We start from the raw sequence: 27,944 nt of genomic DNA on the forward strand, positions 1-27,944 counted from the left end.
ATCCGTTCGATGGCATTTATTGAGCGTTTACTGGGTGCGCAGCACCTTACTAAGCGCTTGGAAAGTACAATTCAGCAATAGAGAGAGACCGTCCCCGCCCACACCGGGCTCACCGTCTCTCCTGTCACCACCCCGCCCGATCTCCCATCAGAGGATCGATCGATCGGATTTACCGAGCACTTACTATATGCGGAGCACCGTCCTAAGCCCTTGGAAGAGCACGGCGGAATCGGCAGACACCATCCCCCGCTCGTAATGAACCTGCGGCCCAGAGCTGACCACTGAGCTGCCCCGGTGGTTCGCTGGGAAGAACCTTTCGTCCACGATGGCCTAGCCCCAGCGGACATATCCCCACTTTGGGGTTCAGCACCCCCCACTGCGGCGACGTGCGTTCAGACGCTGGCGGGAGGGGGGAAGATAGCGGCACTAAGGAGAAACACAAAGCGGCTCCACCTTCTCTCAGACCTCCAGACTACAGCGTCCTTTCCTCATCCGTAACAAGGGGATTCAATACCTTGTTCTCTTTCCTACTTCGACTACGAGCCCCGCGTGGGAGGAGATCTGGATGATTTTGTCTCCTCCCCCGGATCTGGTATAATGACGCCGGTATTCGTTAAGCGCTTCCTACGTGCAGAGCACCGTTCTAAGCGCTGAGGTAGATACAGGGTAACCGAGTTGTCCCACGGGAGGCTCACGGTTAATCCCCATTTTACAGATGAGGAAACTGAGGCACAGAGAAGTGAAGTGACTCGCCCACAGTCACACAGCTGACAAGTGGCGGAGCTGGGATTCGAACCCCTGACCTCTGACTCCCAATAATGCTTGGCACATAGCGAGCGCTTCGCACACACCACATTCTCCTATCTGCCCTTCCCTCACCGTCGCCTCTGCACTTGGCTTCGCACCCCTTCAACATTTTATTACTCCCTCCGTCCCCACGGCACTTAATACTTGATTAGACCGTAAGCCCGTCAAAGGGCAGGGACCGTCTCTATCTGTTACCGATTTGTCCGTTCCAAGCGCTTAGTGCAGTGCTCTGCGCATCGTAAGCGCTCAATAAATACTATTGCACGAATGACTATTTCTCCCACCACAATCTATTTGAATAGCCACCTCCCCCTGTAGACTGTAAACTCCCTGTGGGCATCTACCAACTCCGTGGAGTTGTACTTTTCCAAGTGCCCAGTACAGTGCTCTCTGCCCAGAAAGTGTTCATTAATTACCTGATATTATTAATAATGATAATATTTAAAAACACAAGAGGAAAAAAAGATCCGGCAAAAAAATTAACCGTTTTCTGACCTTTGAAAAGGGCAAAATCGTAAGCGATCGACACCCGAGAAAATGCTTTTCTGTGGGTCGAGGTTTGACGTAGGATATTCTAATGAAACTAAAAAGGGTCCAACTGCCTCGCTGGAAGTTGACACAAGACGGTCTCTTCACGTATTGTAGCGACACCCTTCAAATTAACGAATATTCCCTTGGAGATCATTTGATTGGCGAGCTATTTAATTTTAGAATTCCTATGCATCACCACCACCCTCTTTGTTCTTTTCAAAAGTTAATCATGCCCTGACTATAGGATTTTGAAAACGTCCAGGCTGAGAAGTGAAGTTGTGTTCTCCAAAGAGAGGGCTCATCTGTGCCTCCCCGTACGCTCTTTCCCAGTGCTCAGTACGGTGCTCTGCGCGTAGAAAGCGCTCGATAAATACTATTAAAAAAACTGGGGATTTTAACAGTAAAGAGCTGGAAGAGAGTGGCTTTAGGGGAGAGAGCACGGGCCTGGGAGTCAGAGGGAAAATGGGGATGAAGACTGTGAACCCCACGTGGGACAACCTATTTATCTTGTATCAACCCCAGCGCTCAGAACTGTGCTTGGCACATAGTAAGTGCTTAACCAATACCATAATCATTATTATTACCATCATCCAAGGCCACACAGCAGACAAGTCGCAGAGCCAGGATCAGAACCCAAGTCCTGCGACTTCCAGACCCGCGATCTATCCATTGGACCACACCGCTTCCCGGAGGTCATCCTCCCAGTGTCTCCAGTCAGCCTTGTGGGAGTAAGGTGGGCTTCTGGGGAGGAGCACTAATTCTTGCAGACAACCAGGGATCGTTTTTCACACCGCTGCAGGGCACTAACTCAGAGGTTGTCAATGAGAGTTCGAGACAACAAAAATGGGGGCATTTGTTGAGCGCTTACTATGTGCAAAGCCCTGTTCTAATCGCTGGGGGATACAAGGTGATCAGGTTGCCCCACGTGGGGCTCCCAGTTTTAATCCCCTTTTCCAGATGAGGTAACTGAGGCATAGAGAAGTGAGGCGACTTGCCCAAAGGCACACAGCCGGCAAGCGGCGGAGCCGGGATCAGGACCCACGGCCTCTGACTCCCAAGCCCGGGCTCTTTCCGCTGAGCCACGCGGCTTCTCAACCTCCCGAGTACAAAGCATTCAATCTACTGAGCGCTCACTGTGCGCAAAGCGGCGTGCTAAGCGCTAGGGAGAGTCGAACGGGACAACAGACGGACGCACCCCCGCCCCCGAAGCACCGAAGGGTTGCGGTCACGACGGCCAGGATTGGAGACGAGCGTGGGAAACTGCTACTCCGACTCTGAGGGGTGGAGGAGGCGTCGGTTTGGGTGACCTTTCGCTGCCGCCGTGCTCTTCTTGTGCGAGGGGAGACGCGTGTGGGAGGGTGTGTGGGGAGCAGCTGGGGAGAGGACGAGCACGGGGGAGGTGAACTAATAATGATAGTATCTGTGAAGCGCTTCCCCCGTGCCAGGCCCTGTACTGAGCGCTGGGGTGGATACAAGCAGATCGAGTTGGCCACGGTCCCTTTCCCACGTGGGGCTCACAGTCTCCATCCCCATTTTACGGATGAAGGAATTGAGGCCCAGGGAATAACGGCAATGATGGTATCGGCTAAGCGCTTACTACGGGCCAAGCGCCGTTCTGAGCGCTGGGGGAGATACGAGGAAATCGGGTTGTCCCACGGGGGGGGGGGGCTCACAGCCTTCATCCCCCTTCTACGGATGAGGCAACTGAGGCGCGGGGAAGTTAAGCGTCTTGCCCAGAGTCACACAGCTGACAGTGGCGGAGCCGGGATGAGAACCCTCGACCTCCGACGCCCGGGCCCGCGCTCTTTCCACTGAGCCGCGCTGCCTCTGTGGCTCGCCCAAGGGCACGCGACAGGCAAGTGGTGGATAAGGATTAGAACCCGTGACCTTCTGAGTCCCAGGCTCTACCCACTGGGCCACGCTCCTTCTCGAGAGCGAAGGGGAGTGGGAGCCTTCGGACGAAACCTCGAAGACTCAGGGGAGCGAAAAATAAAGATAATGACGGCATTTGCCGAGCGCTTTTTTACGCAGTTCGTTAACTACTTACCACGTGCCAGGAACCGCGCTAGACGCCGGGGTGATCAGCTTGGACACGGTCCAAATCGTTTCACTTCTCTGCGCCTCGGTTTTGTCATCTGCACAATGGGGATTCGACGTCCGTTCTCCCTCCCACTTAGACCGCGAGCCCACGCGGGACGGGGACGGTGGCCGACCTGATTATCTTCCATCTACTCCAGCGCTTAGAACAACGCCCGGCGCGTAAACGGTAGCAGCGCGGTCTTGGGGATGGACCGCGAGCCCGGGAGGCGGGAGGACCTGGGTTCTAATCCCGACTCCCGCTCCTCTGCTGGGCGACCTCGGCCAAGTCGCTTCATCTCTCTGGGCTTCAGTTATACCATCTGTAAAACGGGGATTAAGAGTGGGAACCCCATGTGGGACAGGGACCGTATCCCACCTGCTTAACTTGTATCTACCCCCAGTGCTTAGAACGGCGCTTGGCACACAGCGCTTAACAATAATAACAGCATCTGTTAAGAGCTTACTACGTGCCAGGAACTATTGTAAGCGCTGGAGGAGATGCAAGGTAATCGGGTTGCCCCACGTGGGGCTCACAGTCTTCATCCCCATTTTACATCTGAGGGAACTGAGGCCCAGAGAAGTGAAGTGACCTGCCCAAGATCACACAGCCGACAAGTTATTGTTATTATTATTGTTATTCAATGTCCCTCCGGCAGAGGTCAAAGGCCAGTCTCTGCCCAGATGGAGGCCGGGCTAGTAGCCTCCGAGCCACCGGTGCAGAGGTCCTGCCTGCAGAGAGGGCTGCATATCGGCAGCGGGCTCAGCAGGGAGTGGGAAAGGGAAAGAAGCCCCCGTCCTCGCCCGTCCCGCCGTCGACCCCCGGGCCGCGTCCTCCCGCGGTCCCGGAACGCCCTCCCCCTCCTCACCTCCGCCAAGCCGATTCTCTTCCCCTCTTCGAAACCCCACTTACAGCTCACCTCCTCCGAGAGGCCTTCCCGGACCGAGCTTCCCCTTTTCCCTCCGCTCCCTCTACCCTCCCCCCCCCCCTTCACCTCTCCGCGGCTAAACCCTCTTCTCCCCCCTCTCCCTCCGCTCCTCCCCCTCTCCCGTCCCACCCCCTCGGCACCGTACTCGTCCGCTCGACCGTCTGTATCTTCATCACCCTGTTTATTTTGTTAACGAGATGTACATCGCCTCGATTCCATTTATTTGCCATTGTTTAAATGAGACGTTCACCCCCTCGATTCTATTCATCGCCGTCGCTCTCGTCCGTCCGTCTCCCCCGATTAGACCGTGGGCCCGTCGGAGGGCAGGGACCGTCTCTATCTGTTACCGATCTGTCCGTTCCGAGCGCTTAGTACGGTGCTCTGCACATACTAAGCGCTCGATAAATACTATTGAACGAATGAGTGAAAAGACAGGGTTCGCCTCCCGCAGAACGAGCAGAGGGCACAAGGGAATGTGCCAGTAGGCCCAGTTCCCTGGGCACGCGGGAGTTCAGCAGGAGAGCAAAAGGGCAACTCTGCCTTATTGTTTTGCGTGGCGGGGGAAGGGGGGCTGTCCAGTGGGTTATACGCAGCCCGTTCTCCTGTTCGGAGACTTACAGCTCCTCTCGTGCACGCAGTCTTGAAAGATGGGAAGAGAAGAGGAAATCGATCCACAGAACCCAAGCCGAGCTCCGGGCCCCCAGGAAGCCTCGCTCGGAAGGACGGGGTTTGAACAGTTCCGGGGGCGAGTGAGGGCTGCTCCGGGGCGGGGGGGGAAGCGGGGGGGAAGCTGCTCTTCTGGCACACGACGCCAAGCGGGGTGCTGCCAATGACGGGGGGGGGGGGCGGGGGGGCCGGGTAGCAGGAGGGGGGACAGGAGAGTAGGAAGTGAAGGTGTGAAGCCGGTCCCTTCGGGAGGCTTCGGATTTTGCGGAGAGAATCTCATTTAAATAAAGGATCCTCGGATGGGCTTCGGCAGCCGAGGAAGAAAACGCTTTGGTCTTTAAAGCGTCGGTCGAGCGGCGTGCGATGCGAAGCTTGGCTTTTTCCACCATCTGTACCCGTCGACGCGAGGTTTGGAAGAGTGCCTTACCACGTGATACCCACAGGCCTGCTCCGAGGCCTCTCCCGCCGACACCGGCATCCCGTCCCTTCTTCTCTTCTTGTTATGGTATTTGTTGAGCGCTCGCCATGTGGCGAACGCTATTCTAAGCACCGTGGTAGGTGCCAGGTAATCGGGTGGGATTCAGTCCCCGTCCTACATGGGGCCCACGGTCTAAGGGGTATCGAGTGAATAAATGAAAACGGGTGTTTAATCTCCATTTCGGAGTTGAGGAAACCGAGGCGCGGAAAAATTAAGCGACCGACCCAAGGTCGGCCAGCAAGCAGTCGGCAGACCGGGGATTAGAACCCAGGTCCTCTGACTCCCAGGCCCGGGCCGTTTCCCCGAGGCCCCGCCACGCCCTCCCATAGCGATGCCCGAAACCGCAAGAAGCCCCTCTGTGGTCACCCCGGACGGAGAATCCTCTTGTTCCGAGAGGACAACCGGGAGCCAGCGGGTGTACCATGAGTGCAAAAGGCGATGATTTGCACACAGAGTTAGATCTGGGACAAGAGTATTTTTTTAGTTTGTAGAGTTTCGCTCTCTGAAGTCCCAACTACTACTACCGATGACGGCGACGGCATCCGTAAGCACCAACCACGTGTCGGGGACTGTCCTAAACGCCGGGGTAGATTCGCGCTCACTGGGTCGGCCCAGGTCCGTGTCCCACATGGGGCTGACGGTCCTCATTTTGCAGATGAGGGAACTGAGACCCGGATAAAGGAAACGACTTGCCCAAGGTGGCACGGCAGACGAGTGCCAGAGCCGGCACGAGAACCCAGATCCTTCTGACTCCCGGGCCTGTGATCTCTCCTGCAGGCCAGTGGCTTGACCTGATGGAAAAAGCACCGGCCCGGGAGGCAGAGGACCTGAGTTCTAATCCCGGCTCCGCCACTCGGCTGCTGAACGTCCTTGGACGCATCCCCTAACTTCTCGGGGACTCAGTTTCCTCATTCTGCAAAATGGGGATTTAATACCCGTTCTCCTTCCTCCTTAGACTGTGGGCCACAGATGGGACAGGGACGTGTTCGACCTGATTACCCTGCATCTACCCCGGCGCTCAGTACGGGTTTGGCACATGGTAATAATGATAATGATGTCGGCATTTGTTAAGCGCTTACTCTGTGCAGAGCACCGTCCTAAGCGCCGGGGGCGGTACAGGGTCATCGGGTCGTCCCACGGGAGGCTCGCAGTTAATCCCCATTTTACAGATGAGGGAACTGAGGCCCAGAGAAGTGAAGTGACTCGCCCACAGTCACCCAGCTGCCAGGTGGCAGGGCCGGGATTCGAACCCATGACCTCTGACTCCCAAGCCCACGCCCTTTCCACTGAGCCACGAGTACCTAACGAATATTACAATCACCCCTTAATCAGGACTTCTTTTTCCCAGGTACCCTCTCAGTTGCATTCATTCATTTCAATCGTATTTATCGAGCGCTTACTGTACGAGGCGCTTAGGAATGCACCCGCTGGCTCCTCAGCCAGAAATGCCGAAAACCCCGAAACCTCAGTCATCCGCGAGAAGGAGGGAGGGGAGGAATCGGGCCCCGAAAACGTAGGCCGCTCCCGATCCTGTCGAGTGGTAGAAAAATCAACTTTAACACTAATACCCAAGAAACTATAACATAAATCAACAGGGACACCCAAAAGTATGTCGTACAAGAAATATAAGAAGTTAGCGTGAAAGAGCGTCAACGGGTACAGATGGCGGAAAGAGCCAATATTCAAATTGAATGCTGTTTTACTAACACATTAAAGAGCAACATTTTGCTACCTGCTGCTCACGATAGCGGGATTAAAAAAGAGACACACACACGCACGGGGAGAGAAACAACCGAGATATTCTGGCTCTGCGGAGCGGAAGCGCTTTAAAGAGACCGTCGAGCGCATTTTATAGTCGGCTAGGTTTTCTTCTTTAGGGCTTTACCTTTCGGTGACCAGTTTCAAACGAAAAAAAGTGAAGCCTTTTCCACGCGGTGTGTCCCGTACGCTTGAGACGCCTCGGTCGTCCGCGACGGGGAGACAGCGACGCCAGTGGCTGCGGACGGAGAGCTGCAGAAGGCCTCTTTAACGCGGTCTGTCTTCTCCGTCTACGTTGCCGTCGCACCGCTGGGGTTTGTAAAATAGAAACGGGTAACGTCTTACGCACTCGCCTAGTTCCACTCGACCCCTTTATGGAACAACCAGCCAGGGACGCTTAACGGGGGCTCCGAAAGACCCCTCCCGGGCTGCACTCAGAACTGTAAGAAGCCCGCTATGGACAATGTGTCTGTTCTACTGTCCTCTCGCACGCGCTCGGTACAGTGCTCTGCACACGGTGAGCGCTCGACGATCGATAGATCACTGTTGACTGAGTGACCGAAGCGATAGAGTGGGCCTTCGTCCCATTCAAAGGACTAACTATCAATCGGTCAGGGGTATTTCTTGAGCCTTCACTGTGAGCAGTGCACTGTACTGAACGCTAGGAAGAGTACAATGTAAGAAGTGGTAGACAAATTCCCTGCCCACTTAATAATAATAATGTTGGTATTTGTTAAGCGTTTACTATGTGTAGAGAACTGTTCTAAGCGCCGGGGTAGATATTGGGTAATCAGGTTAACTGAGGCCCAGAGAAGTGAAGTGGCTCGCCCACAGTCCCACAGCTGCCAAGTGGCAGAGCTGGAATTCGAACCCATGACCTCTGACTCCCAAGCCTGGGCTCTTTCCACTGAGCCACGCTGCTTCTCTGATTTTACTTACTGAAAGTAAGGGCAAACAAAGACCTGATCGGCCTAGACCCACCCCTTCCTCTCCATCTCAGCTTCTTAGGGGCAGGGAACGTTTGCTAATTCTGTTATTGTATTCTCCCGTGCGCTTAGTACAGTGCACATAATAAGTGCTCAATAAATACCACTGACTGCTTGAGAGACCCAGGTAAAACACATACCTCAGAGAGGTCAAATCATCTTATTAAGATTACATCGGAAGGTACGTGGATCCAAATTAAACAAAGAAACCTTCGGTTCCAGTCTCAATGAGGCGACAAACAGGCAAAAAAAAACACCCCCCCCGTGATAGAATGGAAAGAGGTTTTCATTCCTACATTGGTTTGACACAATATTTCTAAATACTCTTCACTTTATTTTCTCCCCTACTAAAAACACATTCCTTTTTCACCTTGGCAGGAATGTGACTTTTAGCACGTGTAATGAAGGATTTTAAAAAGCAACCCTCTTCACTGGAGTCGTTATCAAATCATCTGTCAGTTTTCATAACGGCTGCCTAAAAATCCTCCGCTTCAAAACGCTCAGAAAGTAATACCTCTGCATTGTTAACAACGTGGCTTCTCTCACGAGTCTTCACGATTCTCTCGGCAGTTCGTTGGGAAGTCGGTGGCATTTATAGTTCTACTAAAAGATCTGTGACACGAAAACCAGAATAGCCTCTAAAATTTAAATAGGGTCAGAAATACATGCTTTTGAATACCGGGGGGGGGGGGGGTGGGGCGGGAAAAAAGATCAGATGGGGGGAGCAATTTGTACTTTTTATAAAACTCTCCCCGTGCTCTGGCAAAAACCTTCCCATCTGTAAATTCCAAACATTCTATTTCAGATGTCACTGGAATACTGAGTTACAGATGTATCTCTGTGGCAAAGCAAAGGCCTCAGAGGAATTTGGTGGGAAGTATTTAAGGACAATAAATGAGCTTCTTAAAGGAGGGATAGTTTCACATTTCAGTAGCCTATGGCTCAGGGAGAAATTTCAAAAACAAGCAGCCTCGAAAGCCATGTCCACCTGTATTTTCACACCTGACTCTGGATTGAATCTGTCTCCTCCAAGAGTACGGCCGCTCGGTCAGTCGACGGTATTTACTGAACCCTGACCGGGGGCCGTGTGTTACGCTAAGTGCTTGGGAAAATACAACAGGGTTGGTGGACGCGACCCACGCCCACGAGGACCTGCCAGTCTCCGATTATGAAACTGGATCCCCGACGGTGCGATGAGGGCTCCCCACGAACGCGGTTCGGCTGTAAACTTCGGTCGCTCTGTGTTATTCTTGTTTCCGAAAAGGTCGGAAAAACAGGCCAGATGAAATTTCTCCCCGGTCTGATGACGTCCAAGAGGCGATTGATGATGGATGAGCTATTCTAGGGCCCTACATCCCTCCAGAAGAAGGGGGGAATACAACTCCCCGGCCTGTCGTCTGGGGAATCCAATTAGGGAGGGCCCTGACGGTGGCAAGGGTTCTGTTACGCGGACGCCCTTATTACATCACCTTCCCTCTCCTCCCCTTGGGCACCTCTCGAACGGTAGTGATCTGGGGGGTACCGGGGTGACGAGGATGCCCAGCAGAGTTTCAGATAGACAGGCCCACAAGTCCCCAGCTCCCACGCGAGGGAGAAAGGTCTAAGAGACGCACCTCTGGAAATTACAGCGCCGGAATTAGAGCGGTAGAAGGGAGGAGGGCATGGCTGCCTCCCTCTAACGTTTCTTCCTCTGTGGGCTTCCTCCCCCGTCCCGGCTCTGGTCGCGCGGGACCTTATCATCGTATCAGACCCCTCCTGAAGCGGCAGATGGGCAGCTTAAACTCTCAAACCTTTCACGGGGCTCCGGGCTCTCTTCAGACGTGCAAAATGAACCCACAGATGGATTATCCCCGTTCGTCTATTGTGAGCCGTTCCCAGGAAAGGAGTGAATGAGAGGAATGAATACGCCACGAACCTAGGGATTCTTTTTTTCTCCCACCCAAAAGCTACACTCCGCAATGACCTTAGAGGGAGAGAAAGAAACCCGGCAGGAGGAAAAAGACGACACCAATTATTTCCAGTCAAGTCTGTTCTCCCACGACGACTCCCACGCACAAACATCTGGGTTCGAAATGACGGCCTGGTTCAAATACACACGTCTCCCGGGGCGCCGGGGGAGGCGTTGAATGGCAGTCACGGGGCACTTCTATGGGACCCTGGAGCGGGTCCAGCGCCGACACCTGGAGGGGCGGAACTGGGGGCCCAGGAATTCATTGGCATCAGCCGGTCGGGACCAGAGAGGGGCCGGGGGAGGCATCGGGGCTGGGTCTTCAGACCCGAGAGCCTCCGGGAGCGGGGACTCGCTTATCTTTCGGGATTCACGAGGTCCAGGGTCGAAGGCCGAAAGCCTCTCGGAACGTAGAAGTCACGCTCGTTCAAGACAGCGGACGTGCTCTTTCGCTTCCGATTTCTTTATTGGGTTTTTCCACGTTTGGGAACAGAGTACTTCCGATCACCGTACCTCGGTACGCTAATCAGCCGAAGAGCCCGGAGAAATCTTCCCGACGCTCCATTTCGTCGTATTTCTTTCGCGTGAATCCCGAAGCCCCACCGCCCAATCGCACCGTGTTAGGGGAGTCACACATAAGGCCCCATTTATGATATTCTCGCTCTTCTTTATCTCGCAGCCCATCACTCTTAATTACGACCGTGACAAACACGCTCCCTAAGCAGTCTGCCGATTTTATAGTACTTGTCGAGTCTGTGATATTTTATCCTGTTTATTTATTTGCAGTGCTATTTTGGGTCACGCTTATTGAAAAGCAGCTTTTCATCGACCATATCCATCGGAGCCAAACGTTCTCTTAAAGGACCTGATCATTTCTGCTACGACGGAAGAGTCTCTGTGTTGATTAGAAAAGGAGAGCTCGTCATTCTTCTGAGATGGGAGGGAAGAAATCCTATTTCCCGAGAACTGAGCCGGTCAATCCCAGGAATACTCCGGAAAGGGTTTCCCAACTATTCCAAAAGTTTAACCCAAAACATCCCCCCACCCCCACCCCATCCCGCTGTTTCTCCATAGAGAGCTAGAAAGGAATCTAAAGTTATGACACGGAGGAACCGGGGGGCTTTCGAGGGGAAAATTTCTCCTCACAAAGAACGCAGTGGCTTGAAGCTAGCATGGGACGAATAGGAGGTGCAGAGAGACCTGAGACACAGACGGTCAAATCCACGTGCAGTGGTTAATTTCTTCCCAAAATGCTCCGGATGGGCAAAATACAAATGGGCTTGCCCAAAGAAAACAATTCGATCCCACTGGCTCCAGCGCCTTTGAGACAGGAGGCAGGTTAGGTTCGCACGTGGCCGGGGAACTTAAATCCGTCCAGAAAGCTGCACCCTTGCCAGCACATGGCGTTCTGGATATCGGGCTTAAACCCTTTAGAGCTTTCCCTCTCGGACTGTGATTGTTTTAGATGAATATACTTTTTTTTTCCTTGATGCACCTGGCACACAGTGAGCGCTTAACAAGTACCACAGGGAAAGGGGGGCGGGGGGGGGGGGAGGGAAGTACTTTCACGCAGGGTTAATTAAGGGGTTGCAACAAAATCCCGGGGTTCTAGACAGAATCTGCAGCTCTGAATGGTGTTCAAAACTCACGATGGGACGGGGAAATCTGAATCGTGTAGGCCCACGGGTACCCGAGATCACACGCACGGCTATATTTTAATCTCTCAGTTTACGCACGTGATCCATAAATGTCTTTACCCTGGTAGGATCGATCTGATTGGCCCAATAACCCCCTTCCTTGAAATATGAACCAATTATCAAGGCATTTGCATTCAAATAGCTCTTCACATTCTCCAGGGTGACACCAGATCCAATCAGCAGCGGAATGTTCACAGCCTGTTCAACCTCTAGAGGGGAATAAAACATCCGGTTAGTTGGGTGTCCAAGCTACCCCTGGAATTCAGCACTCGGTAGAGCGGCCCAGCACTTAGTACGGCGCCTGGTACGCAGTAAGCACTTAAATACCGCATTTTTTATTCTTCTTCTTCTCATTATTATTAATTTGGGGCTCTAAGCCTGGGTGACGGAGATCAGGTCGGAGGTTGTCGGTTCTGAACTCTGATTCGGGAATGACAAGGGTAGATGGCTCATTAATAAGAACCGTGGCATCTGTTGAGCACTTACTACGTTCAAAGCACTGTTCTAAGCGCCGGGCACGGGATACAAGGTGAGCGGGCTGTTCCTCGCGGGCTCGCTGTCTTGATCCTCATTTTACAGATGAGGTAACCGAGGCACAGAGAAGTGAAGTGACTTGCCCGAAGTCCCGCAGCTGACAAGTGGCTAAGCCAGGATTAGAACCCATGACCTCTGATGCCCAAGCCTGGGCTCTTTCCACTGAGCCACGCTGCTCCTCTTTAAAAAAAAACTCCTTTCCTCAATGCATCTTCTCCTGGTCTGCCCGATCCCACTGTTGACGACACTTCTCTGTGCCTCAGTCGCCTCATCTGTAAAAGGGGGCTCACGCCCTTAATCTCCACGTGGGACGGGGACTGCGTCCAACCCAATGACACTCTATCTACTCCAGCGCTTAATACAGCGCCTGACACACAGTGAGCGCCTAAATACCCCAATTACCATTATTAAGGGTACCGTTGACATTTTGGGACTTCCGCTGTACGTTTCTCCGCCTTCCCCGGAACGGAGGCGGTCGTGGCCGAGTGGAAAGAGCAAAGGCCTGGGAGACAGGGGACCTGAGTTCTAATCCCGCTTCGGCCACTGGTCCGCTCTGTGACCTTGGGCGAGTCGCTTAATTTCTCTGTCCCCTCAGTTACCTCGTCGGCAATAAAGTGGCGATTCGATGACCGTTCTCCCTCCTACTTAGACCGTGAGCCCCGTGTGGGATCTGATCACCTTGCATTTACCCCAGAGCCTGGTACACTGCTTGCTAGAGAGTAAGTGCTTAACAAATAACACGATTATTATTATTATTCTTATTATTATTACGGTGATTCCCTGTCCCAGCACACTCCTCACACCTTCCCACACCTGAAAATCGACAATCCCCTCTGCCTCTCAGTTACAATCAGACAAATTCCCTGGGACATCTACCTTATGTTTTTGTCTCATCGGTGAGTTCAATCAATCGTACTTACTGAACGCTCGCTGTGTGCAGAAAACTGAACCATGCGCAGCAGAGAAGCAGAGTGGCTTAGTGGAAAGAGCGCGGGCCTGGAAGTCGGAGGACGCGGGTTCTAATCCCCGCTCTGCCGCTTGCCTGCTGCGTGACCACGGGCAAGCCGCTTCACTTCTCTGCGCCTCAGTTACCTCATCCGTAAAATGGACATTAAGACCGTGAGTTCCTCGTGGGACAACCTGATTACCTGGTATCTACCCCAGCGCTTACAGCAGTGCCTGACACACAGTGAGCACTTAAGAAATACCACAGTCATTTATTTTCTTAGCCCCAACGTCAGAAGGTGGGGAAAAACCACTTCCACCAAGATTGAACCCGCCAGCATCGGTGAGGGATTCGAGAACTATTCCATCCCCGCGGGAATAGGCTGCTTCCTTGTTATCGGTGTCGGACGGTCGGGCTTTCTTCAATCGGCACAGCTATTCAGTCATTAATGGTATCTGTTGAGTATTCACCGTGTGCCGAGCACCGCGCCAAGCACTTGGGAGAGTACAACGCAGCAGAGTCGGCAGAGGCAGTCCCCGTCCTCAACAAGAAACGGCCTAGCCCGGGGACAGAGCACGGGTCTGGGAGTTAGAAGGACCAGCACTTAGCACATGGTGCCCGGCCCATGGTAAGTGCTTACAAATGCCATTAAAACACCCAAAAAAACGAGCTTACGGCCTAGAGGGGGAGACAGGCATTAACATAAATATCTTTTAATATTTCTTTCCCAGGGTGCGCGAGTCCTCTCCTCACTTCGCACTGCATCCTTCTTAGCCCGTGAGCCCCCCGTGGGGCACGGACGGCGTCCGACCCGATTACCTTGTTTCTTAGTCCAGGCTCGGCTCAGCGTGAACGTTACACGAATACCACAGTTACCACGTTTTACCCTACAGACTTAACAAATGTCTTTAGTAACTACAATGCGAATCGGACACTGTCGAAATCTACGAATGATCGCCGGTGACAATCAAGACGGGAGGTGGGCCACTATTTAAGCCTCGGGAACATGGGACGCTTAATTTAAGCCAGGAGTCCAGAGTCAACGGGTCCCCAGTTTGGGTTGAATAATAATAATAGTAACGATAATAGCTGTTAAGCGTCTACCGTGTGCCGAGCAGTGTTTTAAGCGTGGCCAGGGTGGCTGCCAGGTAATTAGGTCGGACCCGATACCTGCCCCACGTGGAGCTCCCAGTCTCGATCCCCACTCGACAGATGAGGTAACCGAGGCCCAGAGAAGTGAAGTGACTTGCCCAAGGTCACCCAGCAGACAGGCGGATTAGAACCCAGGCCCTCCACCTCCCAGCCCCGTGCCCTTGTCCTTTGACCCTGCGAAAGGTACCGAGATGCAGGGGTCGAAAACGGTCACGACCTAGGGACGCCGGTAGAGTCGGCGGGAATAAAACCGACCGTCCTACAGAGATGAAGAATGAGATTTACGACGGGGAATTCAGTGGGGAAATTGGGGTTCTAAATCGGACAGGCGCTAGGATGGTCAGGATGAGTCAATTAAGCCGAGTCCTAAGGCGGCTCTCTCAGGTGGAGAAGGATCCTGAAGGCAGAAAGCAGCTGGGAGCCGAGGGGAAAGAGAGCAACTAAGGCGCTCGCGGGACAGTCACCGGGAGGAATCAGGGAAGCAACTCCGCCTCAGACTCAGAGAGGCACGAGAAAGAGCGGAAGAGAGAAGAAGCAGCGGGGCCTAACGGAGACAACACGGGCCCGGGAATCAGAAGGATCTGGGTTCTCACCCCGGCTCGGCCAACTGCTTGCCGTGTGACCTCGGCCCAGTCACTTCACCCTTCTGGGCCTCGGTCTCCTCAACTGTAAAAAACGGGGACACCCGTTCTCCCTCCTGCTTAGACCGTGAGCCCCACGCGGGACAGGGCCCGTGTCCGACCTAATCGAACTGTACTTACCCCGGGGCTTAGAATGGCGTTGGACACACAGTAAGCGCTTAACGGGTACCGTAAAAAAAAGAGGGACGGACAGGGGTTCTCCCGACGGGGCGAGGAAACCGCGAGGTGCCAGAGGATGCCGGGCGGCGACCTCCGGGGACCGCGAAGTAGGCGAGATGGTCGACGCCTTCAGCGGGTGGGCGAAGCGCCCCGCTGGTGGCAACTGACCGGGTCGGCCTAGTCGAGGCGAGGGGACGCCTTCCTCGGACCAGGTGACAAACTTCAAAATGAAGATCACGGGGACGAGGGAAGAGTTTCCCGGCAGTCGTGACTCACCGGGTCGTATCTGCGGAGCGCTGGCTCCGCGCGGAGCGCTTGGGAGAGCGCGAGAGAACGATCACGCGGACACGCTCCCCGCCCCCGACGAGCTTCCGGTCTGGACTTGGGCCTCGACCGTACAAAGGTACAGGGCCGGGTAACCGTCTCCTGCCTCGGTCCGAGTCCCCCGCCCATTTCCAAGCGGGAGACCTCCCCCGCCTCCCAACCAACCCTCCTGCCGCCCCGCCGCAAGCGGAGACGCCATTCTCGTCGCCATTCATCACGTTGGCTCGGATGTTTTTTTATGGCAAGATTATTAAAGTGGCAGAACTATTCGACGGCGCCGGGCTCGTTACAATTCTTCAGTCATCAGCTTAAATCACAACAACGGCGGCTGGACTGGCATATGTTTCTGCCACGTCTCGCCTCTGGATTTATGCTCCGCTGACGACGAGCGGAGGTTTCTCTGCAGAGGGGCAGGAGCGGACGGGTCTCCTCTCCAGCAGAAGAGAAGGTCGGCGGCCTCGCTTCGTTTCAACCGAGAACCCGTAACCGGTAACGTGCCGAGGGGAAAGGGCAGCGCCTGCTTCCCCCCGGGGGACGAAAAATCAAGGCAGCAACGTCGCCCGGGGGGGGGACCGGAATGTGTTTTTGGAAGGTCCGTGCGTAATCAGCACCGTGCTAGGCACTTGCGGGGGGGGGGAACGGAAAGAGAAAGAAAGCCAAGGGGAGGGAAATCCCCACAGTCCTTTCCATTAGGGAAGCAGCGTGGCTCAGGGGAAACAGCCCGGGCGGGGGAGTCAGAGGTCATGGGTTCGAATCCCGGCTCTGCGACCCGGCAGCTGTGGGACTGTGGGCAAGTCACTCAACTTCTCCGTGCCTCAGTTATCTCATCTGTAAAAGGGGGATGAAGACCGTGAGCCTCAAGTGGGACCACCCGATTGCCCTGTATCTACCCCAGCGCTTAGAACAGTGCTCTGCACGTGGTAAGCGCTTAACAGATACCAACGCTATCCGTGCTCGACCGCTCGATTGTCTATATTTCTATTACCCTATTTATTTTGTTAATGAGATGTACATCGCCTTGATTCTATTTATTGCTCTCGCTTCAGTGAGATGTTCATCCCCCTGATTCTATGTATCGCCATCGCTCCTGTCCGTCCGTCTCCCCCGATGAGACCGTGAGCCCGTCGGTGGGCGATCTGTCCGTTCCGAGCGCTCGGTACAGTGCTCCGCCCGCGGTGAGCGCTCGACAAATACCATTCGACGAACGAATTAGACCGGAAGCTCCTTGAAGGCCGGAATCGTGCCAACCAACTCTCTCGCTGTCTCCCGGATGGAGGCACGGCTCCTCCAAGAGGCACCTCCCGGCTAAGCCCTCATTTATTCCTCTCCCCCTCCCTCCCGCATCGCCCCGGTTTGTTCCCTTCATTCTTGACGGACGTCCCCGTAATTTATTTCTTCTAATGTCCGCCTCCCACATCAATAATAGTAACGACGGTATTTGTTAAGCGCTCACCGTGTGCCAAGCACCATTCTAAGCACTGGCGCAGATACGAGGTTATCGGGTCGTCCCACGTGGGGCTCGCGGTCTCAGTCCCCATCTTACAGATGCGGTAACCGAGGCACAGAGAGGTTAGAGCGAGTCGCCCGAAGTCACGCCGTTGACAAGCGGCAGGGCGGGGATTCGAACCCACGACCTCTGCCTGCCAAGCCCGGGCTGAGCCGCGCCGCTTCTCATCAGGCTGCAAGTTCGCCGCGGAACGCGTCTCCCAACGCCGTTACGCTGTCTGGCTTGGTACAGCGCTCCGCACACGGTACGTACTTCACAGAAACTCTCTCCAGGTCAGGAGGGCCAGACATCTCCGCCTCTCCGAACAAACCGATTCCGTTGCGGGAGGCCGGCGGCAAGGCCGCCGACCGCGGTCCTGCAACCGATGGGAGTATTTCCGGGCCCCTTGGACGTCACCCCTCTCCCGGCTACCCTTCCTCCAGAGATGAGAGGCCGCGGGAACCGGCGGTTAGGGCACGGGCCTGGGAATCGGAAGGTCACGGGTTCTAATCCCGGCTCCGCCACCGGTCTGCGGTGTGACCTTGGGCCAGTCGCTTCACTTTTCCGGACTTAATTCACGGTGGGAATTAAGACTGGGAGCCCCACGCGGTCCTGGGACTGTGTCCAATGCGATCGGTCTCTAACTACCCAGCGCTCAGTCCAGTGCCTGGCACACGGGGAGCGCTTTCTATCAAGTACCATAGCGAGGGGTGGAAGAAAAGATGTCCCGTGCTGACCGTGTGGCAGGGATCGGATCTACCGACAACGTCGCACTGCACTCTCCCAAGAACAGTGCTCTGCATACAGGAAGCGCTCAATAAATACTACTCGTCGACTGATTACTACCGGGTCCGCTCATTTATGTTCCAGTTTACCCCCCCCCACTTATGGGCAAACGTCTTCATACTAGGAGTCATTCACTCACCCGATCTTATCTACTGAGCGCTCGCTATGCGCAGAGCACTGTTCTAAACGCTCGGGAGGGGACAATATAACGATCAACGGACCTCCTGCGATTGGGGAATGAACGCTTAGGTACTTTTTAACCTATCCTCGGCACTTACAAGCCAGTAGATTTCAGGCTCCTTGGGGGTGAGGATCATATCGACTAAATCCGCTGTGCTCTCCCAAGTGCTTCGAGCAGTGCCCTGTACACAGAAGGCACATTCAATCAATACTGCTGCTGGATTTTTCTTTAGAGCGTTATTTGTAAACTAAATTCTTTATCTGCCCAGCTATTTTTGTCCCGCTTCAGATTTTATGCTCTCCCTCCCTCTGGCTTTCACTACCTGTGGGCAACTGCCGTCAGCCTCCTTCCCGTTAGATCTGAGGGCAGAGAGCGGGGGTCAGTCAACCGGTCGTGTTTACCGAGCACTCGCCGAGGGCTCGTAATAACGTTGGTATCGGTTAAGCGCTTATTATGCGCAGAGCACCGCTGCAAGCGCTGGGGTAGACACGGGGCAATCGGGCTGTGCCACGTGAGGCTCGCGGACCTAATCCCCATTTTCCAGATGAGGCAACTGAGGCCCAGAGAAGTGAAGCGACTCGCCCACGGCCACACGGCTGACGCGTGGCAGAGCCGGGATTCGAACCCATGACCCCCGACCCCCCCCCCACCCCCCCCCCCCCAAGCCCGGGCTCTTTCCGCTCCCCCGAGACCTCAGCCCAATACCCAGTAATCGGTGATGATAACGATAACGATAACGATAACGACCGCGGTATCCGTTAACCGCTGACTACGCGCCAGGCACCGTCCCAAGCACTGGGGCAGATGCAGGTTTACCGGGTCGGACCCAGTCCCCGTCCCGCTCGGGGCTCACGGTCTTAATCTCCATTTCGCCGAGGAGGTGACCGAAGCCGGAGAGGCGAAGTGACCTGTCCAAGGCCACGCGGCAGGCGAGGGGTGGAGCCGGGATTAGAACCGGGGATCCCCCGACTCCCGGGCCCGTACTCTATCCGCTAGGCCACGCCGCCTCTCGCCGTGGGCGTTGGATACCTACGAGTCCTAAGACGACAGAAAGAGATGAGAAAAGAAGGTGAAGTGAAACGGAGGCGGTCCTCTTCTAGTTTAGAAGCTCTTTCTGGACAGGGCTCACGCCTACCCGCTCGTCTCGCGCTCTGCGACGGCAGGGTCCGGCGCCCCGCACACGGTTAAGTGCTCGGTACCTATCATCCGATCGACGCATCGATTGATTCCTCCGAACGACCGTTCCCGTCTGAGGAGGTGAGGGGCACCTACCCTACGTCAGACATCCACCGGCCAGCGGTTCACCGTTCGCGACGACCTGATGACGCCGGCATCCGTTGAGCGTCTATCACGTTTCGAGCCCCGGGGTGGATACGAGACAACCGGGCTGGACCCGGGCCCTGCCCCGCGTGGAGGTCACAGGCCCGTTGTGGCGGGGAACGTGTCCGTTTGTTGTCGCACTGTACTCTCCCAAGCGTTCAGTACGGTGCCCTGCTCAGAGCAGGGGCTCAATAAATACGAGCGACAGACCTGACGGGATTTGCTCGTATCCACCCCGGCGCTTAGTACCGTGCTAAGAAGTACTGAGCAGCAGCGTGGCTCAGTGGAAAGAGCCTGGGCTTTGGAGTCAGGGCTCGTGAGTTCGAATCCCCGCTCTGCCACCTGTCAGCCGTGTGACTGTGGGCGAGTCGCTTCACTTCTCTGGGCCTCAGTTACCTCATCTGTAAAATGGGGATGAAGACCGTGAGCCCCACGTGGGACGGCCCGATTCCCCCGTGTCTACCCCAGCGCTTAGAACGGTGCTCCGCACCTAGTAAGCGCTTAACAAATACCAACGTTATTACCGTTATTACCCGGCCCACGGTAAGCGCTTAACAAATACCCTAATCATAATTATTACTATTATCTTCTAGGCCTACCCGATAAATGGGAATTTTAGTAGCGTAGTGGCGATTCCGTTAATGCAGGTTTAACTCCGGGTCCCTTAGCCCTCTCTGCCTTCCATCCCCTTTCTCTCCCCGGCCCTCCGGCCCGCCGGCCTCCATCTGCGGCCGAAAACAATCCACCGTCCCCGGGAAACGAGGACGACGGGCGTCGGTCCTCAACCCGGAAACCCGCTTGCACCGGCAGCAGCGGCACCGGACCAGCTGCGGTCACTTCGAAAACCCCCAAGTCCCCCCGTCCCCCCGTTTCTTCTCCTCATTCACAGGCCTCCAGAGAAAGCGAGAAATCAACCTTTCCACCTCAGAGTCATCCGATCTGAGGCTCTCCTGAAGCTCTTTCTCGTCGGGAACCTTCTCGGCATTTCCCTAGTTTTCTACATTGTAACTAGAGGGCACCGTGATCTTTCATGTAATTATATTTCTTGCGTGCAGGGTGGAGGAAGAGGCGGAGGGAGATTCGGTGACAAAGCAGAGAGACTTAGAAGATGTGGATTAAGGTGAGGTACCCCCGAGTTGAAAAGCCTGGGAAAAAAATAGGAATCTTCAAATGAACGAGTCCCTGCATTTTCCCTCCAATCAGCTATGCTCTCTCTCCCCACGCCACCCTTCCGCATCATCTCTCCTTTTTACTTCATCTGGGCACTTGGATCTGTGGCCTCTGGACACCTGATATTCGCCTCAAAGCATTTATCCGCGCAGCTTCGTATTATTTATTTCAATTACCGTCAGGGACTTATCTATTCCCATTAACATCCCTCTCCCCCGCTTCAACCTTGAGGTCACGGCGGACAGGGAACGCGTCCGCTAATTCCGTCGTACGGTTACCGCCTGGAGCGTTTAGAACGGTGCGCCGCACCCAGTAAGCGCTCAACAGATACCGCCGGTCGACCGGGGATGCGGTGCTCGGCCCCCAGCGAGCGCTCAATAAATACGGTCGACCGACCGACCGACTCCCCATCGCCGGGTCCGGGAATAATCCAGTCGGGTGCATCTGGGTTTTTCGGATTTCCGGGATCGCGCGCGTACAGGAGGGAATGAAAATCCAAAGGGGAGCTCGCAGGATAAAAACCGAAAGCTAACTTTGCCCGTCAATACCTGGCAGTAGCCGGGTGAGGTTCTCGGTTCCGGATGAGAAAGAGCGTCTCCCTCCCCTTCCGGGTCACAGATCCCGAAAGCCCCGCGGGAGTGAGTTTCCGGGGTCGTGGATAGGGACGAGGTCCCTCCGGGTACGAGGACGGGAAGGTTAAAGATCTTAGACCGGACGATGCAACGGTGAAAGGAGGCCACCCTCCGTCTCGAGACCCGGAGACCGTCACAACGTCGCGACTCCGACGGGACGCCCGGGCTCGCCCCGACGCCGGGTATTTGAACGAGCGGGTTGCTTCGGAGTTTCGTGTTGATGCACGGGGAAGTTCTGTATTTCCCAGGCTCCTTCTGTGTTATGCGATGAAGACATCCGCTCCGCCGAAGACACAGTCGGACCCTTTTCGACACGCTGCGCAAGTCTATCATTTCTATCAGCTCCAGCCCGTTGAGGCTCGCTCGCGCGCGCAGAACTGGAAGGGGAAATTCAATCTGGCCATATCCTCTCTGCAACATTTCTTACGAAAGGGGAGGGGGGTGTCTGGGTCGCTGTTTCCTGAAGGGATGAGTGACACCCCGTGGAAAAGGAACCAGGCTGAGGGGGAAAAAAACCGAGGAGGATGCGCCGGTCTGAGCTCTCCCGCGGAAGAGCTGGGTCCCCTTGGCTCCGCCCCGTAACTTCTCTGGGCTTGGGATTCTGTTTTCATCTGTCAGATGGGGAGAACGGTGCCCGCCTTCCGACGTCAGCAGAACGACAGAATCCCTTTAATAACAGTGACAATGTTGGTATTCGGTTAAGCGCTCACTATGTGCCGAGCACCGGTCTAAGCACTGGGGTAGATAACGGGGTAATCGGCTCGTCCCACGTGAGGCTCACAGTTAATCCCCATTTTCCAGATGAGGGAACTGAGGCACAGAGAGGTTAAGTGACTCGCCCACAGTCACGCAGCTGACGAGCGGCGGAGCCGGCATTCCAACTCAGGACCTCCGACTCCCAAGCCCGTGCTCCTCCCACTGAGCCACGCCGCTTCTCTGCCCGGAGCTATCTCCCCCCTCCCCACCCGACTGGAGTCCAATCTCCTCGAAGGCAGGAATCCGATCCTCCGACTCACGTGGCCCGGCGGACAGAGCCCGGGCCTGGGAGTCGGGGGGACCTGCGGTCTGATCCCGTCTCGGCGCTCCTGGGCAAGTCACTTTACTTCTCTGTGCCTCGTGGCCCTCATCTGGAAAATGGGGACCTGGACCGTGACCAAGCTGATTAGCTGGTATCTACCCCGGCGCTTGGTACCGTGCCGGGCGCACGGTAGACGCCTAACAAAACAGCATAAATCACATTCAACTGGACTTTCCCAAGCACTCGGCACGCGGTAGGTGCTCGGTATATCGTCGCTGAGGATGCCGTCGGTGACACAAGACGCCGTTGGCCCCTATCGCCTCCCTTAAGGGCTAAGCAGGTCCCGACGGACAGCCGAAGAGTCCGAAGAAGGGAAAAAGCCCAAACGCCGGGGAGACGACGTTACCGCCAGGAGGCCGTGTGCAGAAAGCAGTGAGATTCTGAGATCTCTGAAGACTCGGATCACGTCTGCTCATTCTGGTCTACTCTCCCAAGCCCCGCAGAAACTCTACTGTTGATGACCCCAAATCAATCCATCGGTGGTACTCAGCGAGAGCTTCCGATAAGCGGAGAGCACTGTACTAAGTGCTTGGGAGAGTACAACGCCACAAAATCAGCGCTACCGAACTCTCCCGACGCTAACTGTGGTATCTGTTGAGCACTTACTACGTTCCAGGCACCGTACGGAGCGCTAAGGAGGATACGGGCAAACCCGCGTGGGGCTCACAGTTTTTATCCTCCTTTCACAGATGAGGTAGCCGGGGCCCAGAGAAGCGACCTCCCCGAGCTTATTCCTTCGATCGCATTGATCGAGCGCTTGCGGATTAGGCTGGGCGACCCTTGGCAGGACACCTCCCCTCCCGGCGCCCGTTATCTCACCTGGAAAATGGGAACTGAGACCGGGAGCCCCACGTGGGACTGGGACGGCGTCCGACCTGATCAGCCGGTACCCACCCCCGCTTAGGAAAGGGCCCGGCACATAACGAGCGCTTTAACGATTACCACGATGGAGTTGGTAGAGTTGAGAAGCAGCCCGGCTCAGTGGAAAGAGCCCGGGCTTCGGAGTCAGAGGACGTGGGTTCTGATCCCGGTTCTGCCACTCGTCTGCTGTGTGGCCTCGGGGAAGCCACTGAACTTCTCTGTACCTCAGTTCTCTCTTCTGTAGGACGCGGATGAAGACCGTGAGCCCCACGTGGAATAACCTGACCACCTTGCATCTACCCCAGCGCACAGAACAGTGCCCGGCACGCGGTGAGCGCTTAACGAATACCATGATTACGGTATTACTATTATTATCGTTGTTGTTGTTGTTATTATCATTATAGACACGATCCCCGCCCTCAAGGAGCAGTCGGGGGAGACAGACGTTAAAAGAAATCCAGATAGGTCCCAAGAAGAGAGGCTATGCCTCCTCACAGAAGCCCCAAAGCCTCTGCACAAGGCCGAGTGCCAATATCAGTGGGTCGGATCCTCTCTCCCACTCTCCCCTTCCGACCCCACAAACCCGCTGAGCCAATTTGGATTGCCCATTTTCTTACCTTCCTCGCCATCCCTCTCCCCCAGCTCTTCTCCTCTCTCCCCCGAGGAAGAGCGCGTCCCAACAGGAGAACGTCTGTCCAGGTTACCCAAGAGGTGTCCGCCGTAACCCACTTCCTCTTTCCCTTTCCCCAGAGCGGCTTCATCCCTCTGGACTTCTATTTTCTTAAAACCCATCTTTTCTTGTAAGATCCCGAAAGCGAGAAACCGTTGCCCGAAAAGGCACCGTTCGGAGAGTCGAATCGGGTACCACATCCTCAACGCTTAAAGCGGTGTCTTTCGGGCCTCACGGCGAGGCTCTCTTGAGACCCCGGGCAGAAACTCATATCAATTTTACTTGGGGAAATGGAGCAACACTCGGTCTCGTCTTCCGGTTCAGAGAGAGCAACGACAACAAAAACGGCTCCACGAAGGACAAAGTTCCCCTTTCCCCTCCCCCTTTCAGGTACCAAGCCACCTAGAGACTGCCCTAGACTGGAAGTTCGTCGTGGGCAGGGAATGCGTCCGTACGTTGTTCTGTCGTACTCTCCCAAGCGCTCAGTACAGTCAGTGCTCTGTGCACGGTGAGCACTCACTCGATACGACCGACTGAATAAAAACCCGGGGGCAATCTCACCGTGCAGCTCCCCGGGATCCGCCTCAACCCCCGTAGCCGGGCCAGTCAGGATGACCCCATCCGCCAGGAAGAACTCGGCGGCCTTGGCCGTTTCTGAGACGCTGACGTCAGCGGTCAGGGCGTGGGCGCTGCGAAGATAAAAAAAAAAAACGGCCGTCGACACGGGGAGGTGACTTCTCCCCCGTAACCCCCGGTGGCGAACGTGTCCCCTTCTCATCCTCCCGACCACTCCACGGGGGCAAAGTGCTGCCCCCTCCTTCATTCACCGGAGGGTCCTTGTCCCCCTGGATGCTCTCCCCGCTGCCCGGGATGGGAGCGGAATTTAAAACGGGTCCGGAGGAGAAAAATCCTCATCTCGGGTCGACACGGGTCAGGATCGGTTCTCCCCCCCCCCCCCCCCCCCCGGGAGTCACACGGAGGGCCGTCCCGGCTCTCGGCCGCGTTGGGGAACGCCCGGAATTCTGCACGTTTTCCAAGAGCCCAGTGACCTTTACGGTCGGTGGCTCCGAGACGGTAGTCGACGCCTGTCCCGAAACGACCCGGCTGGAGAATGCGGGAATACACCACGCGGCATTAAGTCGGGGCCACGGCCCCCTTCGCGCTCCGCTTCCCACGGACAGGCTCTCCGTCCTGGCCGCGTTCTCGGACCCGGACCCGAGGTTAGTCACGGACCACCTGAGAGGATGACGACGACGACGGCATCTGTTGAGCCCTCGCTACGTGTCAGACACTGTACTGAGCGCCGGGGTGGATTCAAGCAAATCCAGTCGGACGCGGTCCCTGTTCCAGGAGGGGCTCACGGTCTCGATCCCCATTTTCCAGATGAGGTGACTGAGGCACAGAGAAGTAAAGTGACTTGCCCAAGATCACACGGCAGACAGGGGGCGGAGCTGAGATCAGCACCCTGTGATCTTCCGACTCCCAGGCCCGGACCCTAACCCGTGAGAGTAACAATAATAATCACTATGGTCCTTGTTAAGCGCTTACTACGTGCCAAGCACCGTTCTAAGCCCTGGGGAAGAAGCGAGGCAGTCAGACCGGACAGAGTCCCCGTTCCACGCAGGTCTCGCGGTCCCCGTCCCCCTTTTACAGGTGAGGTCGCCGAGGCCCCGGAAAAGTGAAGCGACTTACCCAAGGTCACACAGCAGGCGAGTGGCGGAGCCGGGATTAGAACCCACTCCTCTGGCTCCTAGGCCTGGACTCTTTTCACTAGGCCATGCAGGGTGAAGGCACGTCAGATGGGGCCTAAACCGTGAACTGGCCCAGGCTGCAGGGCTGTGGGGAGCGTCCCCTCTCCCGACCCTCCCCCCCGCCCTCCCCCCAACGGCGCACCCCGAGGAGAAACGTCAGAATTCGGTCGTAAAATAGACTCTGGCCTCGGTCATCGCTTATTAGGAAGCAGCGTGGCCCATCGGAACGAGCACGGGCCCGGGAGTCAGGGGGCTTGCCTTCTAATCTCGCCTCTGCCACTTGCCTGTCGTGGGTCCTCGGGCAAGACGTTTCACTTCTCTTCGGTTTGGTTTCCTCACCTGTAAAATGGGGGTTAAATACCCGTGCTCCCTCCCCTTAGGCCGCGAGCCCCATACGGGACAGGGACTGGGCCCACCCCGATTACCTTCTCTCTACCCCAGCGCTTAGTGCGGTGCTTGGCACTTAGTAGACACTCGACAAAGCTCACAATTAATATTATTTTGATTATTAACTATCCTAATCTGTTCGAGTCCCTCCAATCCAAACCCCATTTGGTCTGAAATACCGGAGCTGTATAACTGCATCCGTCCGTCTCCCCCCGGTCAGACCGTAAGCCCGTCAGTGGGCAGGGACCGTCTCTATCCGTTGCCGAACTGTACATTCCAAGCGCTTAGTACAGTGCTCTGCCCGCAGTGAGCGCTCGATAGATGCTACTGAATGAATGAATGGACGGAATGGGCATTCTGGGGTTGGGAGGGGGAGGGGAGCCCCCATTCAGCCGGGCGTCAGGTTTGCCGATGCCCTGCTACTCGACAACCCGTCCTCACGTCCTGTTAAATCTGCCACCATCCACCACCGTGGAAAGCTTCTCGAGCACTGGAAAGGTGAGCCTTAATCAATCGACGTCATTTATCGAAAGCTGACTTTAGGCAGGACACCGTACGGGGCACTTGCGACTTCATTCGTTCACTCCGTCGTATTCACTGAGCGCTTACTGTGCGCGGAGCACCTTCCCAAACGCTCGGGAGAGTACGGTAAGCCAATAAACTGACACGTTCCCTCCTCGAAACGACCCGGCGGTCTAAAAGCGGAGGAGACAGACATTAATATGAATAAACGACAGAGGCGGACACAGACGCCGCGGGGCCGGGGAAGGGAACAGAGGGAGCAAGGCGGGGGGACGCAGAAGGGAGTGGGAGAAGAGGAAAGGCGGGTGCTTAGTCAGGGAAGGCCTCCCGGAGGCGACGCGCCTTTAATAAGGGTTTGAAAGCGGGGAGAGTAATCGTCTGTCGGATTTGAGGAGGGAGGGCGTTCCAGGCCAGAGGCAGGATGTGGGCGAGGGGTCGGCGGCCGGACGGGCGAGATGGGGGCACCGTGAGGTGAGCATTAGCGTACGGGCTGCGCTGCAGTAGGAGAGCAGTGAGGTGTGGAAGGAGGGGGCAAGACCACCGACCGCTTTAAAGCCAACGGTGAGGAGTTTCTGTTTGATGCCGAGGTGGATGGGCAAACCCTAGAGGTTCTTGAGGAGTGGGGAGAGGCGTCCTGAACGTTTCTGAAGGAAGACGATCCGGGCGGCAGGGTGAAGCACGGACCGGAGCGGGGAGGGACGGGAGGCCGGGATGTCGAGGAGGAGGCCGACGCAGTAACCCGGGCGGGATGGTGACTCTGTTGACGCGGTAGAGGTTCGGATGGAGCGGAAAGGGCGGGTTTTAGCCGCGTCGTGACCGACAGGCTTCGGCGACAGATTGGATAAATGGGTCGAAAGAGGGAGGGGAGTCAAGGGTAACGCCGAGGTTACGGGCTCGGGAGACAGGAAGGAGGGTGGTGTCGTCTACGGTGGTGGGAAAGGCAGGGGGAGGACAGGATTTGGGTGGGAAGCTAGGGAGTTGGGTTTGGGACTCTCACCGAGCGCCTTGCCACCGTAGGACGCTCCCAATCATTTGGTTCGGTGCTCAGCACTCAGTCAGTACTCAAGCAGTAAGTTCGACCGATCGACAGATCGGCGATCAATAGTCGATCACCTGCCTACAGATTCCTAGCGGGATATTATCTGATCAGTCAATCACTCTTATCTATCGAGCCCTTCCTACGTGCAGCTCACCGTACTGTACGCTTGGGCGAGGAAAACTGAATCAGCAGACACGTTCCCCGCCCGTAACAGGCTTTCGATCTAGAGGGGGAGACAGACATTGATATGAATAAATGAGAAATGTGTAATACGTAAAGACACCCACCCGAGCGCTTGCGGGGGTGGGGAGAAATTTAAACGTCCAGAGGTCACGGATCCGAGCGTAGAGAAGACGCAGAAGGGAGAGCGAGCCGGACAAAAGAGGGCTTGACGGTGAAAGGCCCCTTGGAGGAGACGGACCCGAATGA

The 27,944-nt window shown here is 55.6% G+C and overlaps 1 protein-coding gene across 1 annotated transcript in view; it reads right to left on the reverse strand.

Annotated features, from left to right (window-relative positions):
- Window positions 1-10,626: 10,626 nt before the first annotated feature.
- The window catches only part of LOC103171071 (uncharacterized protein F13E9.13, mitochondrial-like), a 44,674-nt gene continuing 27,356 nt past the window's right edge, over window positions 10,627-27,944 (reverse strand). Inside the window, exons 6-7 of the mRNA XM_039913464.1 lie at window positions 24,378-24,505; window positions 10,627-12,085 (exon numbers count right to left, since the gene is read on the reverse strand). Coding sequence (XP_039769398.1) covers window positions 11,895-12,085; window positions 24,378-24,505 — 319 coding nt within the window. The 3' untranslated portion in view covers window positions 10,627-11,894. The remainder of the gene's footprint in view (window positions 12,086-24,377; window positions 24,506-27,944) is intronic.

The sequence above is a fragment of the Ornithorhynchus anatinus genome, chromosome 11 (assembly GCF_004115215.2).
Source record: "Ornithorhynchus anatinus isolate Pmale09 chromosome 11, mOrnAna1.pri.v4, whole genome shotgun sequence".
In the NCBI taxonomy this organism is placed as follows: domain Eukaryota; kingdom Metazoa; phylum Chordata; class Mammalia; order Monotremata; family Ornithorhynchidae; genus Ornithorhynchus; species Ornithorhynchus anatinus.